The sequence below is a fragment of the Oncorhynchus kisutch genome, unplaced genomic scaffold (assembly GCF_002021735.2).
Source record: "Oncorhynchus kisutch isolate 150728-3 unplaced genomic scaffold, Okis_V2 Okis07a-Okis12b_hom, whole genome shotgun sequence".
NCBI classification, from domain to species: Eukaryota; Metazoa; Chordata; class Actinopteri; order Salmoniformes; family Salmonidae; genus Oncorhynchus; species Oncorhynchus kisutch.
In genome coordinates this window covers 16,406,557-16,426,817 of record NW_022261984.1, presented here as the reverse complement: position 1 = coordinate 16,426,817, position 20,261 = coordinate 16,406,557, and the positions used below count along the sequence as shown (strand labels likewise).

Below are 20,261 nucleotides of genomic sequence, written 5' to 3'. Positions count from 1 at the left end.
AGGGCGTATGGCACATTACCGTAGACAGCTCGCGCTCTCCCTCTCGAGCAGAGCGCACTGCTGCAGTGCTGCTACGCCCCTCCCCGGTTCTGCTGTAGTGTCGCTCCACACACACACTCACACAAAACATACGCACGCACACACATAAACACACACACACACGCACACAGGGTGAAAGGCGTTTCAATTAATCAATTGACTTATTGCATAGATTCTTCAGGAGTATTTGCAGGTGAACTCCCTGCCTATTCCAGTGATAAGTCTGTTTAATAAGTCCATATTTATTATTCTAGACCTATTCACTAGGTCCAGTATAGCCTCTATCAACGTTTTAATTCAAAAGGGATTCTATCCTATATCACATTCTATCCTGTATCACATTCTATCCTGTATCACATTCTATCCTAGATCACATTCTATCCTAGATCACATTCTATCCTGTATCACATTATATCCTAGATCACATTCTATCCAGTATCACATTATATCCTGTATCACATTCTATCCTATATCACATTCTATCCTGTATCACATTCTATCCTGTATCACATTCTATCCTAGATCACATTCTATCCTGTATCACATTATATCCTAGATCACATTCTATCCAGTATCACATTATATCCTGTATCACATTCTATCCTGTATCACATTCTATCCTAGATCACATTCTATCCTGTATCACATTATATCCTAGATCACATTCTATCCAGTATCACATTCTATCCTGTATCACATTCTATCCTGTATCACATTCTATCCTGTAGCACTTTCTATCCTGTATCACATTCCCTCCTAGAGCACATTCTATCCTGTATCACATTCTATCCTAGATCACATTCTATCCTATATCACATTCTATCCTATATCACATTCTATCCTATATCACATTCTATCATTCAATGAACAGCGGGTTAATATCCTATATCTAGCCCTGCAGGAGGTCAATGCACAGCGGGTTAATATCCTAGATAAAGCCCTGTAGGAAGTCAATGCACAGCGGGTTAATATCCTATATCTAGCCCTGCAGGAGGTCAATGCACAGCGGGTTAACATCCTAGATCTAGCCCTGTAGGAGGTCAATGCACAGCGGGTTAACATCCTAGATCTAGCCCTGTAGGAGGTCAATGCACAGTGGGTTAACATCCTAGATCTAGCCCTGTAGGAGGTCAATGCACAGCGGGTTAACATCCTATATCTAGCCCTGCAGGAGGTCAATGCACAGTGGGTTAATATCCTATATCTAGCCCTGTAGGAGGTCAATGCACAGCGGGTTAACATCCTAGATCTAGCCCTGTAGGAGGTCAATGCACAGCGGGTTAACATCCTAGATCTAGCCCTGTAGGAGGTCAATGCACAGCGGGTTAACATCCTATATCTAGCCCTGCAGGAGGTCAATGCACAGCGGGTTAACATCCTAGATCTAGCCCTGTAGGAGGTCAATGCACAGCGGGATAACATCCTATATCTAGCCCTGCAGGAGGTCAATGCACAGCGGGTTAACATCCCAGATACAGCCCTACATACAGATGTAGGACTCTTAATTTGATCACTAATAGTAGTATATTCAAGGTTGTAAAAGGCTTCTAAAGTTTGTAATTTTCATGTTAACTAAACATGTCCATTAGTTATATATATATCCACATTTAATTCACATTTCCTGCATGATTATTTTCCTGTTATAGCAAATTAATACCCTACATCTGTAGGATGCCCATGCGCGGCAGGTTAATATCCTAGGCTGGCCTAAATGCATATATTTTTAAAAATTAACCTTTAAGGGTAGCCTAGTGGTTAGAGCGTTGGCCTAGTAACCTGAAGGTTGCAAGTTCAAACCCCCGAGCTGACAAGGTACAAATCTGTCGTTCTGCCCCTGAACAGGCAGTTAACCCACTGTTCCTAGGCCGTCATTGAAAATAAGAATTTGTTCTTAACTGACTTGCCTAGTTAAATAAAGGTCAAATAAAAATAAATTTAACTAGGCACCTCAGTTAAGATCAAATGCTTATTTACAATGACAGGCCTGACGACGCTGGGCCAAATGTGCGCCTATGGGACTCCCAATCCCGGGCCGGTGGTGATACAGCCTGGATTCGAACCAGGGTGTCTGTAATGATGCCTCTAGCACTGAGATGCAGTGCCCTTAGACCTCTGTGATACAGCCTGGATTCGAACCAGGGTGTCTGTAGTGACACCTCTAGCACTGAGATGCAGTGCCCTTAGACCTCTGTGATACAGCCTGGATTCGAACCAGGGTCTGTAGTGACTTCTCTAGCACTGAGATGCAGTGCCCTTAGACCTCTGTGATACAGCCTGGATTCGAACCAGGGTCTGTAGTGATGCCTCTAGCACTGAGATACAGTGCCTTTAGACCTCTGTGATACAGCCTGGATTCGAACCAGGGTCTGTAGTGACTCCTCTAGCACTGAGATGCAGTGCCTTTAGACCTCTGTGATACAGCCTGGATTCGAACCAGTGTCTGTAATGACTCCTCTAGCACTGAGATGCAGTGCCTTTAGACCTCTGTGATACAGCCTGGATTCGAACCAGGGTCTGTAGTGACGCCTCTAGCACTGAGATACAGTGCCTTTAGACCTCTGTGATACAGCCTGGATTCGAACCAGGGTCTGTAGTGAATCCTCTAGCACTGAGATGCAGTGCCTTTAGACCTCTGTGATACAGCCTGGATTCGAACCAGGCTCTGTAGTTTAGACCTCTGTGATACAGCCTGGATTCGAACCAGGCTCTGTAGTTTAGACCTCTGTGATACAGCCTGGATTCGAACCAGGTTCTGTAGTTTAGACCTCTGTGATACAGCCTGGATTCGAACCAGGCTCTGTAGTTTAGACCTCTGTGATACAGCCTGGATTCGAACCAGGCTCTGTAGTTTAGACCTCTGTGATACAGCCTGGATTCGAACCAGGCTCTGTAGTTTAGACCTCTGTGATACAGCCTGGATTCGAACCAGGCTCTGTAGTTTAGACCTCTGTGATACAGCCTGGATTCGAACCAGGCTCTGTAGTTTAGACCTCTGTGATACAGCCTGGATTCGAACCAGGCTCTGTAGTTTAGACCTCTGTGATACAGCCTGGATTCGAACCAGGCTCTGTAGTTTAGACCTCTGTGATACAGCCTGGATTCGAACCAGGTTCTGTAGTTTAGACCTCTGTGATACAGCCTGGATTCGAACCAGGCTCTGTAGTTTAGACCTCTGTGATACAGCCTGGATTCGAACCAGGCTCTGTAGTTTAGACCTCTGTGATACAGCCTGGATTCGAACCAGGCTCTGTAGTTTAGACCTCTGTGATACAGCCTGGATTCGAACCAGGCTCTGTAGTTTAGACCTCTGTGATACAGCCTGGATTCGAACCAGGCTCTGTAGTTTAGACCTCTGTGATACAGCCTGGATTCGAACCAGGCTCTGTAGTTTAGACCTCTGTGATACAGCCTGGATTCGAACCAGGCTCTGTAGTTTAGACCTCTGTGATACAGCCTGGATTCGAACCAGGTTCTGTAGTTTAGACCTCTGTGATACAGCCTGGATTCGAACCAGGCTCTGTAGTTTAGACCTCTGTGATACAGCCTGGATTCGAACCAGGCTCTGTAGTTTAGACCTCTGTGATACAGCCTGGATTCGAACCAGGCTCTGTAGTTTAGACCTCTGTGATACAGCCTGGATTCGAACCAGGCTCTGTAGTTTAGACCTCTGTGATACAGCCTGGATTCGAACCAGGTTCTGTAGTTTAGACCTCTGTGATACAGCCTGGATTCGAACCAGGCTCTGTAGTTTAGACCTCTGTGATACAGCCTGGATTCGAACCAGGCTCTGTAGTTTAGACCTCTGTGATACAGCCTGGATTCGAACCAGGCTCTGTAGTTTAGACCTCTGTGATACAGCCTGGATTCGAACCAGGGTCTGTAGTGATACAAGCTGCTGTATAGCCATTACTATTCTATCACTCCATACATCCTGGAGTTCCCGCTGCTGACCTCAATAACAGGAATACAGCGGTTTGGTGAGCAGAGACAGAGTGGAGCCTCGTGCCTTTCCCACGGGTGTGTTCTGTTCTGACCTCCATTCCTTACCGTACAGCTGCCAGCGCGCCAACAGCTGCGGCCTTCACAGCCCGGGAAACAACAGACAGGCAGACAGACGGCCTGGCAGATAGAGACACACTGAAAGAATTCAGACCCCTTGACTTTTATCCACATTTTGTAACTTTACAGCCTTTATTCTACAATGGATAAAAATAAATAAATAAAATCCCCCTCATCAATCTTCACACAATATCCCATAATGACAAAACATTATAAACATTAGCAAGTCTATAAAATAAATAACACATTTAGGCTTACTCAAAATAGAAAAATAAGTAAATTTCACATTTCAGAAAATATTTTATTTATGGCAGTCTCAGCTCATGTCATGCAGGCAGATAAATGTCCATTGTGAACGGCAGGGCGATGGAGGCCCAGGTGGATAAATGTCCATTGCGAGGGGCAGGGCGATGGAGGCCCAGGTTGATAAATGTCCATTGCGAGGGGCAGGGCGATGGAGGCCCAGGTGGATAAATGTCCATTGTGAGGGGCAGGGCGATGGAGGCCCAGGCGGATAAATGTCCATTGTGAACAGCAGGGCGATGGAGGCCCAGGCGGATAACTGTCCATTGTGAACGGCAGGGCGATGGAGGCCCAGGCGGATAAATGTCCATTGTGAACAGCAGGGCGATGGAGGCCCAGGCGGATAACTGTCCATTGGCGGCGAGGGCAGGGAGGATAAATGTCCATTGTGGGGTGAAGGGGGTTATATTCGCAATTCTCTGAGTGCCTAGAGAACCCGCTATAGTGCTTTCAGGGGCGTCATGCACCACCAAAATCGGAGGAGGCACAAAGTACTAGGTGTGGATGGCTGGGGGGTGGCCTTGAGCGGGGATGAACCCCCATACATAAGTTGAAGAATTTAGCATTTTTCAAACAACTGAAACAGCTTTTTCCTGCAGCCATGTCAAAAATATATATTTTTAAATTCTGTATTTAGTGCAGAAAAACTACAGTGGTTTTTGAGAGAAGTCCTGAAGAGAGAGAGAGAGAGCCAGAGAGGATGAGGAAACATAATTTAACCTAGTTAAGATTTCTTCAAATTCAAACAAAAACATTTAACCAGTTAAAGAACAAATTCTAATTTACAGTAACGGCCGTGGGGAACAGTGGGTTAACTGCCTTGTTCAGGGGCAAAATGACAGAGTTATACATTGTCACCTCGGGGATTCGATCCAGCAACCTTCCCGATTATTGGCCCAATCCTCTAACCACTAGGCTACCTGCCTCCTCTACACTCTAACCACTAGGCTACCTGCCTCCTCTAACCACTAGGCTACCTGCCACCTCTACACTCTAACCACTAGGCTACCTGCCTCCTCTACACTCTAACCACTAGGCTACCTGCCTCCTCTAACCACTAGGCTACCTGCCTCCTCTACACTCTAACCACTAGGCTGCCTGCCTCCTCTAACCACTAGGCCACCTGCCTCCTCTACACTCTAACCACTAGACTACCTGCCTCCTCTACACTCTAACCACTAGACTACCTGCCTCCTCTACACTCTAACCACTAGGCTACCTGCCTCCTCTACACTCTAACCACTAGACTACCTGCCTCCTCTACACTCTAACCACTAGACTACCTGCCTCCTCTACACTCTAACCACTAGACTACCTGCCACCTCTAACCACTAGACTACCTGCCTCCCCTACACGGCCGTGGGGAACAGTGGGTTAACTGCCTTGTTCAGGGGCAAAATGACAGAGTTATACATTGTCACCTCGGGGATTCGATCCAGCAACCTTCCCGATTATTGGCCCAATCCTCTAACCACTAGGCTACCTGCCTCCTCTACACTCTAACCACTAGGCTACCTGCCTCCTCTAACCACTAGGCTACCTGCCTCCTCTACACTCTAACCACTAGGCTGCCTGCCTCCTCTAACCACTAGGCCACCTGCCTCCTCTACACTCTAACCACTAGACTACCTGCCTCCTCTACACTCTAACCACTAGGCTACCTGCCTCCTCTACACTCTAACCACTAGACTACCTGCCTCCTCTACACTCTAACCACTAGGCTACCTGCCTCCTCTACACTCTAACCACTAGGCTACCTGCCTCCTCTAACCACTAGGCTACCTACCTCCTCTACACTCTAACCACTAGGCTACCTGCCTCCTCCACACTTTAACCACTAGGCTACCTGCCACCTCTACACTCTAACCACTAGGCTACCTGCCTCCTCAACACTCAAACCACTAGGCTACCTGCCTCCTCTACACTCTAACCACTAGACTACCTACCTCCTCTAACCACTAGACTACCTGCCTCCTCTAACCACTAGACTACCTGCCTCCTCTACACTCTAACCACTAGGCTACCTGCCTCCTCTACACTCTAACCACTAGGCTACCTGCCTCCTCTAACCACTAGGCTACCTGCCTCCTCTAACCACGAGGCTACCTGCCTCCTCTACACTCTAACCACTAGACTACCTGCCTCCCCTACACTCTAACCACTAGGCTACCTGCCTCCTCTACACTCTAACCACTAGGTTACCTGCCTCCCCTACACTCTAACCACTAGGCTACCTGCCTCCTCTACACTCTAACCACTAGGCTACCTGCCTCCTCTACACTCTAACCACTAGACTACCTGCCTCCTCTACACTCTAACCACTAGGCTACCTGCCTCCTCTACACTCTAACCACTAGGCTACCTGCCTCCTCTACACTCTAACCACTAGACTACCTGCCTCCTCTACACTCTAACCACTAGACTACCTGCCTCCTCTACACTCTAACCACTAGACTACCTGCCTCCTTTAACCACTAGGCTACCTGCCTCCTCTAACCACTAGGCTACCTGCCTCCTCTAACCACTAGGATACCTGCCACCTCTACACTCTAACCACTAGGTTACCTGCCGCCACTACACTCTAACCACTAGGTTACCTGCCTCCTCTACACTCTAACCACTAGACTACCTGCCTCATCAACACTCTAACCACTAGACTACCTGCCTCCTCTAACCACTAGGCTACCTGCCTCCTCTAACCACTAGGCTACCTGCCTCCTCTAACCACTAGGCTACCTGCCACCTCTACACTCTAACCACTAGGTTACCTGCCGCCACTACACTCTAACCACTAGGTTACCTGCCTCCTCTACACTCTAACCACTAGACTAACTGCCTCCTCCACACTCTAACCACTAGGCTACCTGCCACCTCTAACCACTAGGCTACCTGCCTCCTCTAACCACTAGGCTACCTGCCTCCTCTAACCACTAGGCTACCTGCCACCTCTACACTCTAACCACTAGGTTACCTGCCGCCACTACACTCTAACCACTAGGTTACCTGCCTCCTCTACACTCTAACCACTAGACTAACTGCCTCCTCCACACTCTAACCACTAGGCTACCTGCCACCTCTAACCACTAGACTACCTGCCTCCTCTAACCACTAGGCTACCTGCCTCCTCTAACCACTAGGCTACCTGCCTCCTCTAACCACTAGGCTACCTGCCACCTCTACACTCTAACCACTAGGTTACCTGCCGCCACTACACTCTAACCACTAGGTTACCTGCCTCCTCTACACTCTAACCACTAGACTAACTGCCTCCTCCACACTCTAACCACTAGGCTACCTGCCACCTCTAACCACTAGGCTACCTGCCTCCTCTAACCACTAGGCTACCTGCCTCCTCTACACTCTAACCACTAGGCTACCTGCCTCCTCTACACTCTAACCACTAGGCTACCTGCCTCCTCTAAACACTAGGCTACCTGCCTCCTCTACACTCTAACCACTAGACTACCTGCCTCCTCCACACTCTAACCACTAGACTACCTGCCACCTCTAACCACTAGGCTACCTGCCTCCTCTAACCACTAGGCTACCTGCCTCCTCTAACCACTAGGCTACCTGCCTCCTCTACACTCTAACCACTAGGCTACCTGCCTCCTCTAACCACTAGGCTACCTGTCTCCTCTACACTCTAACCACTAGACTACCTGCCACCCCTACACTCTAACCACTAGACTACCTGCCTCCTCTACACTCTAACCACTAGACTACATGCCACCTCTAACCACTAGACTACCTGCCTCCCCTACACTCTAACCACTAGACTACCTACCTCCTCTACACTCTAACCACTAGGCTACCTGCCTCCTCTACACTCTAACCACTATGCTACCTGCCTCCTCTACACTCTAACCACTAGGCTACCTGCCTCCTCTACACTCTAACCACTAGACTACCTGCCTCCTCTACACTCTAACCACTAGACTACCTGCCTCCTCTACACTCTAACCACTAGGCTACCTGCCTCCTCTACACTCTAACCACTAGACTACCTGCCTCCTCCACACTCTAACCACTAGACTACCTGCCTCCTCTACACTCTAACCACTAGGCTACCTGCCTCCTATACACTCTAACCACTGGACTACCTGCCTTCTCTACACTCTAACCACTGGACTACCTGCCTCCTCTACACTCTAACCACTAGGCTACCTGCCTCCTATACACTCTAACCACTAGGCTACCTGCCTCCTCTACACTCTAACCACTAGACTACCTACCTCCTCTATACTCTAACCACTAGGCTACCTGCCTCCTCTACACTCTAACCACTAGGCTACCTGCCGCTTCTACGCTCTAACCACTAGGCTACCTGCCGCCCCAATCATGTGTTATTTGCTATGGTAATTCATTGTATCTCACAGATGGAGTGGAATCTCCCAGAAGTTTGATTTGGTGAAAGCAGCAGTAGAGAAGTGTTTTGGGTGTCAGAGATTATAGTTTGAAATACGGGGGGGGTTTGAGAGAAGTGTTTACATCCTCCCAGGCAGACGGCCGGCACGGTGTTCTGTTAGGGCCAAAGTAGTGGGAAGGGGTGGTGGGTTTGTTGGGGATAGTGGTGTGTATTTAGGGTTAGATGGTGGTGCAATTATTTATATTCCCATTTTGTTGTAAAAAAAAAATAACAAATATTATTCACACTCCGACTTGTGAAAGATCGGTAAGCCACATGATGAGGGAGAGGGAAAAAATATTTTTTACAAGGAGCTGCGTAGAGCCTTTTTTTTCTTCTATTGTATTATTGACTGTACGTTTGTTTACTCCATGTGTAACTCTGTGTTGTTGTTTGTGTTGTTGTTTGTGTCACACTGCTTTGCTTTATCTTGGTCTGGGTCGTCAACTGGCCGAACTGGTTAAATTAAGGTGAAATAAAATTTAAAAAATAAAAAGAAGGGGAATGACGTAGCCAACACAAATCTCGCCTCTCGCGAGACTGGCAGTTACATTTGAAAACAGGCGGCAGACGCAGAAACGACTCGAGTTGTCAATAGCAAGTAAGAACAAACGGAAATTGCAATTTATTATTGATCTGTTATTTATTTACGAAATAAACTATATTGGCAATATTAATGCTTTTGTGAAACATATCATTCCCCGGTTTCCAACCTCTTTGGTACGTCTTGAGACGATGTTTTTCCTGTCCGCAGGGAGCTTGAGGAGTGGCGAGAAACGTTAGCCGGTTAGCTTCGTTAGCAAGCAAAAAAATGTTTTGCTTTTAAAACGGTTAATTAATTGGATAATAGAGGACTTTATGTGAGAACTATTCTAGCCGAAGAGGACGGGTGAGATATTCGTCTGGAATAGTGAAATGGTGTCATTTTTAAAGAAAGTTTCGCTAATAAAACTAGAGTTAGATAACCAACGTCGTTAATACTGTAGCTGCTACGACTATGGTAGCGAAATAGCGTTCCTAGGTAACTAAATAATGTTACTAGGTAACTAAATTAACGTCGAATAGCCACAAACAATGCTTGTTGTTGGATGTTTAACCCAATTTTCCGGTCACATACCTCGACTGTTTCCCTTCATTGTAGAATACGTTAACTAGGCTTATTGTCCTTTTGTTGTTGTGCTAACTAGCCAGCTAGTGTAGTTTTAATACCTGTGTTTGAATGACAAGGTTGTAGCTGTCCGTTTTGTTTCTCCAGGAGAGAAAAGATGACTGGGGAAAGTGAGTTGGCGATAAAAGAGGCGTTTCAACGTGCTCAGAAAGGACACAACAACAAGGCTAAACTGGTGGCCAGTCTCAAGAACACATACAACAAGGTACAAACGCCGATAAACACACACAAACACCTGTAAACACACACACATAATGTACAACAAGGTACACACGCCGATAAACACAAAAAACACCTGTAAACACACACACCTATACAATCAACCAAATTTCTTTTTAAAGCCATTCTTACATCAGCTGATGTCTTAAAGTGCTGTACAGAAACCCAGCCTAAAACCCCCAAACAGCAAGCAATGCAGGTGTAGAAGCACAGTAGCTAGGAAATACTCCCTATGTATACACACACACACACACACATACTGTACAACAAGGTACACACACACATGTTTAAATCACTGTTTCTGTTAGTCCTCTTTATTATCAGTAAGAGAACCACCATCCTTACCCAACCTGCTTTCTGTGTGTCTGTCCTGTGTGTCTGCCTGTCCCCGTGTGTCTGCCTGTCTGTCCCCGTGTGTCTGCCTGTCTGTCCCCGTGTGTCTGCCTGTCTGTCCCCGTGTGTCTGCCTGTCTGTCCCCGTGTGTCTGCCTGTCTGTCCCCGTGTGTCTGCCTGTCTGTCCCCGTGTGTCTGCCTGTCTGTCCTGTCTCTAGTTAGAGGACAAGACATTGTTCCACGAGGAGTTTATCCAGTACCTGAAACATGCCATGATCGTGTACAAGAGAGAACCGGCTGTGGAGAACGTGATAGAGTTCGTCTCCAAATTCTCCACCAGCTTCCATACGCCTTCCGCCGAGGGAGGAGAGGAGGAGGATGAAGAAGAGGACGAGAACCCCTTCCTCAGTTACATGTTCAACTTCCTGTTGGAGGTAGGACAACTCTTGAGTCCCGAACTATCTCTTCTGTTCTGCATTGCTTTTAACCAGGGCCCTATGGTAGTAGACTAGGGCTGTATACCATATACCTCTTCTGTACTGCATTGCTTTAACCAGGGCCCTATGGTAGTAGACTAGGGCTGTATACCATATACCTCTTCTGTTCTGCATTGCTTTAACCAGGGCCCTATGGTAGTAGACTAGGGCTGTATACCATATACCTCTTCTGTACTGCATTGCTTTAACCAGGGCCCTATGGTAGTAGACTAGGGCTGTATACCATATACCTCTTCTGTACTGCATTGCTTTAACCAGGGCCCTATGGTAGTAGACTAGGGCTGTGAACTATCTCTTCTGTACTGCATTGTTTTAACCAGGGCCCTATGGTAGTAGACTAGGGCTGTATACCATATACCTCTTCTGTTCTGCATTGCTTTAACCAGGGCCCTATGGTAGTAGACTAGGGCTGTATACCATATACCTCTTCTGTACTGCATTGCTTTAACCAGGGCCCTATGGTAGTAGACTAGGGCTGTATACCATATACCTCTTCTGTTCTGCATTGTTTTAACCAGGGCCCTATGGTAGTAGACTAGGGCTGTGAACTATCTCTTCTGTACTGCATTGTTTTAACCAGGGCCCTATGGTAGTAGACTAGGGCTGTATACCATATACCTCTTCTGTTCTGCATTGCTTTAACCAGGGCCCTATGGTAGTAGACTAGGGCTGTATACCATATACCTCTTCTGTACTGCATTGCTTTAACCAGGGCCCTATGGTAGTAGACTAGGGCTATGAACTATCTCTTCTGTACTGCATTGTTTTAACCAGGGCCCTATGGTAGTAGACTAGGGCTGTATACCATATACCTCTTCTGTTCTGCATTGTTTTAACCAGGGCCCTATGGTAGTAGACTAGGGCTGTATACCATATACCCGGGGTGATAATGGTTACAGAGGGCAGGTTGATATCTAGATTGATTTAGGTAACACCACACAGTGTGACGTGATAATGGTTACAGAGGACCGGTTGATATCTAGATTTATTTAGGTAACACCACACAGTGTGACGTGATAATGGTGACAGAGGACCGGTTGATATCTAGATTGATTTAGGTAACACCACACAGTGTGACGTGATAATGGTGACAGAGGACAGGTTGATATCTAGATTGATTTAGGTAACACCACACAGTGTGACGTGATAATGGTGACAGAGGACCGGTTGATATCTAGATTGATTTAGGTAACACCACACAGTGTGACGTGATAATGGTGACAGAGGACAGGTTGATATCTAGATTGATTTAGGTAACACCACACAGTGTGACGTGATAATGGTGACAGAGGACATATTTGTTTTGTGTAGAAAACTGAGTAGAATTTGAGTTACTTGTTTAACTTAATGAGCTGGGATGTCTGTCCAGGCAAATAGTTTGTCATAAAACCGTTAGCATTTAGCTAGCGTTCACTATGGGATTTTACATGTACTCGTTAGCATTGCTAACCTTCAGATTGAAAATGAAGTGTGTTGAGTGTCAGTGTTATCCCAGGATGGCACAAGGTCGGTAGAACTATCGGTATACGGCTCAGGACTATATGTTAGTATTTAGGTCGGTAGAACTATCGGTATACGGCTCAGGACTATATGTTAGTATTTACCCTTTATACTGGCTAGGAGGCCTGTTGGGACACAGACAGCCTGTCACAGTATCTGATATAAACCAGTCGGTAGAACTATCGGTATACGGCTCAGGACTATATGTTAGTATTTACCCTTTACACTGGATAGGAGGCCTGTTGGGACACAGACAGCCTGTCACAGTATCTGATATAAACCAGGATCTTAAAGGACTGCTGTGGAAACTATTAATCGTTGTAGTCTGGTGATACTGGTGTCATGACAACACTACTCTGACTGTACCACTGGACTGATCAGGACATCTACAATGCCAGTAGTCAAGGTATTGATGCTACTTCTCTTGATGCTACTTCCCCCCCCCCCCCCCCCCCCTCCCCTTCAGTCCCACAAGGCCAACAGCCACGCGGTGAGGTTCCGTGTGTGTCAGCTGATCAACAAGTTGCTAGGCAGCATGGCGGAGAACGCCCAGATCGATGATGACCTGTTTGACGGTATCCACCAGGCCATGTTGGTCCGAGTCACGGACAAGTTCCCCAACGTCAGGATCCAGGCCTCTCTGGCCATGGCTCGACTACAGGAACCACAGAACCACCAATGTCCCACTGTTAATGGTACTGATACTACTACACACTGTCAGGGTCCAGACCTCTCTGGCCATGGCTCGACTACAGGAACCACAGAACCACCAATGTCCCACTGTTAATGGTACTGATACTACTACACACTGTCAGGGTCCAGACCTCTCTGGCCATGGCTCGACTACAGGAACCACAGAACCACCAATGTCCCACTGTTAATGGTACTGATACTACTACACACTGTCAGGGTCCAGACCTCTCTGGCCATGGCTCGACTACAGGAACCACAGAACCACAAATGTTAAAGCCTCCACTCTCTCTCTCTCTCTGTCTGTCTCTATGTCTCTGTCTACCTCTCCTCCCTCTCCAGCCTATCTGTTGATCTTGGAGAATGATTCCAACCCGGAGGTTCGTCGAGCCGTTCTGTCCTGCATCGCCCCCTCCTCTCTCACCCTCCCCAAGATCCTGAAACGTACCAGGGACGTCAAGGAGAGTGTCCGCAAACTGGCTTACCAGGTACATATATATACAGTGGGGAGAACAAGTATTTGATACACTGCCGATTTGCAGGTTTTCAAATACTTGTTCTCCCCACTGTATCTCTGATTGATGGATGTTGCACTCACTCACTTAGACCTGAACCCAGTTTAAACACACACTAAACTGGCCTTGCAGACCTGAACCCGGTTTAAACACACACTAAACTGGCCTGACAGACCTGAACCCAGTTTAAATGTAAAGTTGTTAATGACTGTGTGTGTTTCAGGTCCTGTCAGACAAGGTCCACATCAGAGCTCTGAGTATCGCCCAGAGAGTCAGTCTGCTGCAGCAGGGTCTCCACGATGCCGCAGGTACACACACACACTTGACAAGCCCGTAGAATAGGTCATCTGTTTACCTCGTCGGCTAGTTGGTCCGTTTACCCTCGTCGGCTAGTACAGTACCTCTTAATGACATCACAATACCTCTTAATGACATCGCAATACCTCTTAATGACATCGCAATACCTCTTAATGACATCACAATACCTCTTAATGACATCACAATACCTCTTAATGACATCACAATACCTCTTAATGACATCACAATACCTCTTAATGACATCACAATACCTCTTAATGACATCACAATACCTCTTAATGACATCACAATACCTCTTAATGACATCACAATACCTCTTAATGACATCACAATACCTCTTAATGACATCACAATACCTCTTAATGACATCACAATACCTCTTAATGACATCACAATACCTCTTAATGACATCACAATACCTCTTAATGACATCACAATACCTCTTAATGACATCACAATACCTCTTAATGACATCACAATACCTCTTAATGACATCACAATACCTCTTAATGACATCACAATACCTCTTAATGACATCACAATACCTCTTAATGACATCACAATACCTCTTAATGACATCGCAATACCTCTTAATGACATCACAATACCTCTTAATGACATCGCAATACCTCTTAATGACATCGCAATACCTCTTAATGACATCACAATACCTCTTAATGACATCGCAATACCTCTTAATGACATCACAATACCTCTTAATGACATCACAATACCTCTTAATGACATCACAGTACCTCTTAATGACATCGCAGTACCTCTTAATGACATCACAATACCTCTTAATGACATCACAATACCTCTTAATGACATCACAATACCTCTTAATGACATCACAATACCTCTTAATGACATCACAATACCTCTTAATGACATCACAATACCTCTTAATGACATCACAATACCTCTTAATGACATCGCAATACCTCTTAATGACATCACAATACCTCTTAATGACATCGCAATACCTCTTAATGACATCACAATACCTCTTAATGACATCACAATACCTCTTAATGACATCACAGTACCTCTTAATGACATCGCAGTACCTCTTAATGACATCACAATACCTCTTAATGACATCACAATACCTCTTAATGACATCACAATACCTCTTAATGACATCACAATACCTCTTAATGACATCACAGCAAAAACAGGTTTAGAATTTTTTTTACATTTATATAAAAAATAAATACCGTACTTGCATAAATATTCAGACCCGTTGCTATGACACCTGACATTGATCTCAGGTACTTCCTGTTTCCATTGATCATCCTTGAGGTGTTTCTTCAACTTGATTGGAGTCCACTTGTTGTAAATTCAATTGATTGGACATGATTTGGAAAGGCACACACACCTGTCTATATAAGGTCCCACAGTTGACAGGGCATGACAGAGCAAAAACCAAGCCATGAGGTTGAAGGAATTGTCCATAGAGCTCAGAGACAGGATTGTGTCGAGGCACAGATCTGGGGAAGGGTACCAAAATATTTCTGCAGCATTGAAGGTCCCCAAGAACACAGTGGCCTTCATCATTCTGAAATGGAAGACGTTTGGAACCACCAAGACTCTTCCTAGAGCTGGCTGCCTGGCCAAACTGAGCAATTGTGGGAGAAGGCTTTGGTCAGGGAGGTGACCAAGAACCCGATGGTCACTCTGACAGCGCTCCAGAGTTCCTCTGTAGAGATGGGAGAACCTTCCAGAAGGACAACCATCTCTGCAGCACTCCAGGCCTTTATGGTAGAGTGGCCAGACAGAAGCCACTCCTCAGTAAAAGGCACATGACAGCCCGCTTGGAGTTTGCCAAAAGACACCCGAAGGACTCTCAGACCATGAGAAATAAGATTCTCTGGTCTGATGAAACCAAGACTGAACTCTTTGACCTGAATGCCAAGCGTCAAGTCTGGAGGAAACCTGGCACCGTTCCTACGGTGATGCATGGTGGTGGCAGCATTGTGCTGTGGGGTTGTTTTTCAGCGGTAGGGACTGGGAGACTAGTCAGGATCGAGGGAAGGATGAACAGAAGCGCTCAGGACCTCAGGCTAGGGCGAAGGTTCACCTTCCAACAGGACCCTAAGTACACAGCCAAGACAATGCAGGAGTGGCTTCGGGACAAGTCTCTGAATGTCCTTGAGTGGCCCAGCCAGAGCCCGGACTTGAACCCGATCAAACATTTCTGAAGAGACCTGAAAATAGCTGTGCAGCAACACTCCTCATCCAACCTGACAAGAGCTTGAGAGGATCTGCAGAGAAGAATGGGAGAAACTCCCCAAATACAGGTGTACCAAGCTTGTAGCGTCATACCCAAGAAGACTCGAGACCAACCATCCTCTATCAGTGGGGGGGGGGGTTAAACACCACACTGTAAAAAGAACTGCCGTCAACAGGACCTTGATAAGAAGACTCTGACGTGTTTGAGCAGGGCTGGATCAAAAGCCTGCACACCCAGCATCTCTCCAGATGAAGGGTTTATTACAGCAGCCTATCAGTGCAGTGTTTGGGGGGGGGGGGGGGTTTAAGTGCCTTGCTCAAGGGCACAACGGCAGGAGATGTTATACATGGGATCAGAGAGCAGCAGCCTTCCATGGTCAATACCAGTGATAATAATGAAGGGTTTCATATGACACCATTTTCAGTCATGGTTTTGGCCCGCGGCGTTTGGCCCGTGGCGTTGTTGTTCGAACAAGGCGCAGGCGCGTCGTCCGGGTTTGGCCGGTGGCGTTGTTGTTTGAACAAGGCGCAGGCGCGTCGTCCGGGTTTGGCCGGTGTTGGCCGTCATTGTAAATAAGAATTTGTTCTTAATTTAACTGACTTGCCGAGTTAAATAAAGGTTAAATAAATGTTAAAAAAATAAAAATCTAGCAATTTTTTAGGGGGAGGAACCCCCTCTTGAACTCACCCTCCCACCCCCACCCTGCTATACATTTTCCGGTGTGTCTGTAACTCTGTGTCTGTGTTGTAGAATCGGTGAGGGAGGTGGTGCAGGTCCGTCTCCTCCCAGCCTGGCTGAATCTTCTCCAGGGTGATGTGTTGGAGCTGTTACACAAACTGGATGTAGAGAACTGCTCTCAGACCGCCCTGGACACACTGACCGCTCTGTTCACACACACACCTCAGGACCAGCTGCTCCACCACCGCCTTCAGCTGGACGACAGGTACACACACACACACACCGCCCTGGACACACTGACCGCTCTGTTCACACACACACCTCAGGACCAGCTGCTCCACCACCGCCTTCAGCTGGACGACAGGTACACACACACACACACCGCCCTGGACACACTGACCGCTCTGTTCACACACACACCTCAGGACCAGCTGCTCCACCACCGCCTTCAGCTGGACGACAGGTACACACACACCACCGCCCTGCTCACTCACTCGCACACATACTGACCCCCCGTTGCTCACACACACGCTGGCTGGCTGTCTGTCTGGCCGACCGACTGGCCGTCTGTCTGGCTGGCTGTCTGGCCGACCGACTGGCCGTCTGGCTGACTCTCTCACACACTGTGTCTCTCTGTAGGATGCTGGTCCCGGCTGGGTCTCTGTCCTGTGAGAGCGTGTTGTACTGGAGAGCTCTGTGTGAGTTCGTTAAGACTAAAGGGGATGAAGGAGAGGAGATGTTGGAGAAGCTGCTGCCCGAGGCTGCTACCTTCGCTGAATACCTCTATGGGTAAGACCCCCACTACACCCCATACATCACCCTGACTACGGGTAAGACCACTACATCCCATACATCACCCTGACTACAGGTAAGACCACTACATCCCATACATCACCCTGACTATGGGTAAGACCACCACTACACCCCATACATCACCCTGACTACGGGTAAGACCACCACTACATCACCCTGACTACGGGTAAGACCACTACATCCCATGCATCACCCTGACTACGGGTAAGGCCCCACTACATCACCCTGACTACGGGTAAGACCACCACTACATCACCCTGACTACGGGTAAGACCCCCACTACACCCCATACATCACCCTGACTACGGGTAAGACCACCACTACACCCCATACATCACCCTGACTACGGGTAAGACCACTACATCCCATACATCACCCTGACTACGGGTAAGACCATTACATCCCATACATCACCCTGACTACGGGTAAGACCACCACTACACCCCATACATCACCCTGACTACGGGTAAGACCACCACTACATCACCCTGACTACGGGTAAGACCACCACTACACCAACCTGACTACGGGTAAGACCACTACATCCCATACATCACCCTGACTACGGGTAAGACCACTACATCCCATATATCACCCTGACTACGGGTAAGACCCCCACTACATCACCCTGACTACGGGCAAGACCCCCACTACATCACCCTGACAACGGGTAAGACCACCACTACATCACACTGACTACATCACATATGTCAACTCCCCCTACCCTCTCCTGTATGTACCTCTAGCCAGTACCCCCCCCAACCCTTTCCCAGGGTACATCAGCTCTGCTAGTCGTGGAATATATCAAATCCTTGGACAGGCTTGGTGGTATTGGAGGAGAGGTTTGGGGAAACACTGACTCAAGTCTGTCGTCAGTCTATAGGACCAGTATTTTAAGACTAGTCCTAGTGATATCTAGACTGGAAGCGTGTAGGTAGACTGTAGAGATGTTAGGGTCAGTACTCTGACAGGCCATTGTGTCCACTGTCTCAAGGTAGGAGTTCTGATCTAGGATCAGTTTGGCCTGTTAGATTCTAGTGATATCTAGACTGGAAGCGTGTAGGTAGACTGTAGAGATGTTAGGGTCAGTACTCTGACAGGCCATTGTGTCCACTGTCTCAAGGTAGGAGTTCTGATCTAGGATCAGTTTGGCCTGTTAGATTCTAGTGATATCTAGACTGGAAGCGTGTAGGTAGACTGTAGAGATGTTAGGGTCAGTACTCTGACAGGCCATTGTGTCCACTGTCTCAAGGTAGGAGTTCTGATCTAGGATCAGTTTGGCCTGTTAGATTCTAGTGATATCTAGACTGGAAGCGTGTAGGTAGACTGTAGAGATGTTAGGGTCAGTACTCTGACAGGCCATTGTGTCCACTGTCTCAAGGTAGGAGTTCTGATCTAGGATCAGTTTGGCCTGATTCTAGTGATATGGACCAGATCAGCACTCCTCCTCTGAGCCTCTTTGTGAATACAGTCCATTGTCTCCTGTCTGTTCTCTCTAGATATGTGAAGGGCCTGCCAGTGCTGTCTGCCAACCAGAGAAACATTGCTACTAGGTGTGTCCAGACAGTGTAGTAGTGTTAACATGTTATAACTGGTATATGAAGACAGTGTAGTAGTCTTAACATGTTATAACTGATGTATACCTACATTAACATGTTATAACTGATGTATACCTACATTAACATGTTATAACTGGTACATGAAGACAGTGTAGTGTTAACATGTTATAACTGGTATATGAAGACAGTGTAGTAGTGTTAACATTATAACTGGTATATGAAGACAGTGTAGTAGTGTTAACATGTTATAACTGATGTATACCTACATTAACATGTTATAACTGGTATATGAAGACAGTGTAGTAGTGTTAACATGTTATAACTGGTATATGAAGGCAGTGTAGTAGTGTTAACATGTTATAACTGGTGTATACCTACATTAACATGTTATAACTGGTATATGAAGACAGTGTAGTAGTGTTAACATGTTATAACTGATGTATACCTACATTAACATGTTATAACTGGTATATGAAGACAGTGTAGTGTTAACATGTTATAACTGGTATATGAAGACAGTGTAGTAGTGTTAACATTATAACTGGTATATGAAGACAGTGTAGTAGTGTTAACATGTTATAACTGATGTATACCTACATTAACATGTTATAACTGGTATATGAAGACAGTGTAGTAGTGTTAACATGTTATAACTGGTATATGAAGGCAGTGTAGTAGTGTTAACATGTTATAACTGGTGTATACCTACATTAACATGTTATAACTGGTATATGAAGACAGTGTAGTAGTGTTAACATGTTATAACTGATGTATACCTACATTAACATGTTATAACTGGTATATGAAGGCAGTGTAGTAGTATTAACATGTTATAACTGGTATATGAAGGCAGTGTAGTAGTGTTAACATGTTATAACTGATGTATACCTACATTAACATGTTATAACTGGTATATGAAGACAGTG

The 20,261-nt window shown here is 46.5% G+C and overlaps 2 protein-coding genes across 10 annotated transcripts in view; one reads left to right on the top strand and one right to left on the bottom strand.

Moving 5' to 3' along the window:
* The window catches only part of LOC116360087 (trichohyalin), a 35,096-nt gene extending 35,050 nt beyond the window's left edge, over positions 1-46 (bottom strand). Inside the window, exon 1 of the mRNA XM_031814612.1 lies at positions 1-46. This exon is cut by the window's left edge and continues 572 nt beyond it. The gene's annotated coding sequence lies outside the window, so the exon portion shown is untranslated.
* Positions 47-9,315: 9,269 nt separating this feature from the next.
* Positions 9,316-20,261, top strand: part of LOC109887949 (condensin complex subunit 3) — a 66,722-nt gene continuing 55,776 nt past the window's right edge. Inside the window, exons 1-10 of one of the 9 annotated variants that reach the window (XM_031814857.1) lie at positions 9,316-9,410; positions 10,065-10,182; positions 10,748-10,963; positions 12,993-13,221; positions 13,559-13,704; positions 13,955-14,039; positions 17,036-17,190; positions 17,290-17,426; positions 17,603-17,752; positions 19,276-19,329. In XM_031814857.1, the coding sequence (XP_031670717.1) occupies positions 10,075-10,182; positions 10,748-10,963; positions 12,993-13,221; positions 13,559-13,704; positions 13,955-14,039; positions 17,036-17,190; positions 17,290-17,426; positions 17,603-17,752; positions 19,276-19,329 (1,280 nt within the window). In that variant the 5' untranslated portion in view covers positions 9,316-9,410; positions 10,065-10,074. Of the gene's footprint in view, positions 9,530-9,580; positions 9,699-10,064; positions 10,183-10,747; positions 10,964-12,992; positions 13,222-13,273; positions 13,410-13,558; positions 13,705-13,954; positions 14,040-17,035; positions 17,229-17,289; positions 17,427-17,602; positions 17,753-19,275; positions 19,330-20,261 lie in introns of those variants that run through there. The other 8 variants (XM_031814859.1, XM_031814858.1, XM_031814860.1 and 5 more) reach the window with 8 other exon arrangements.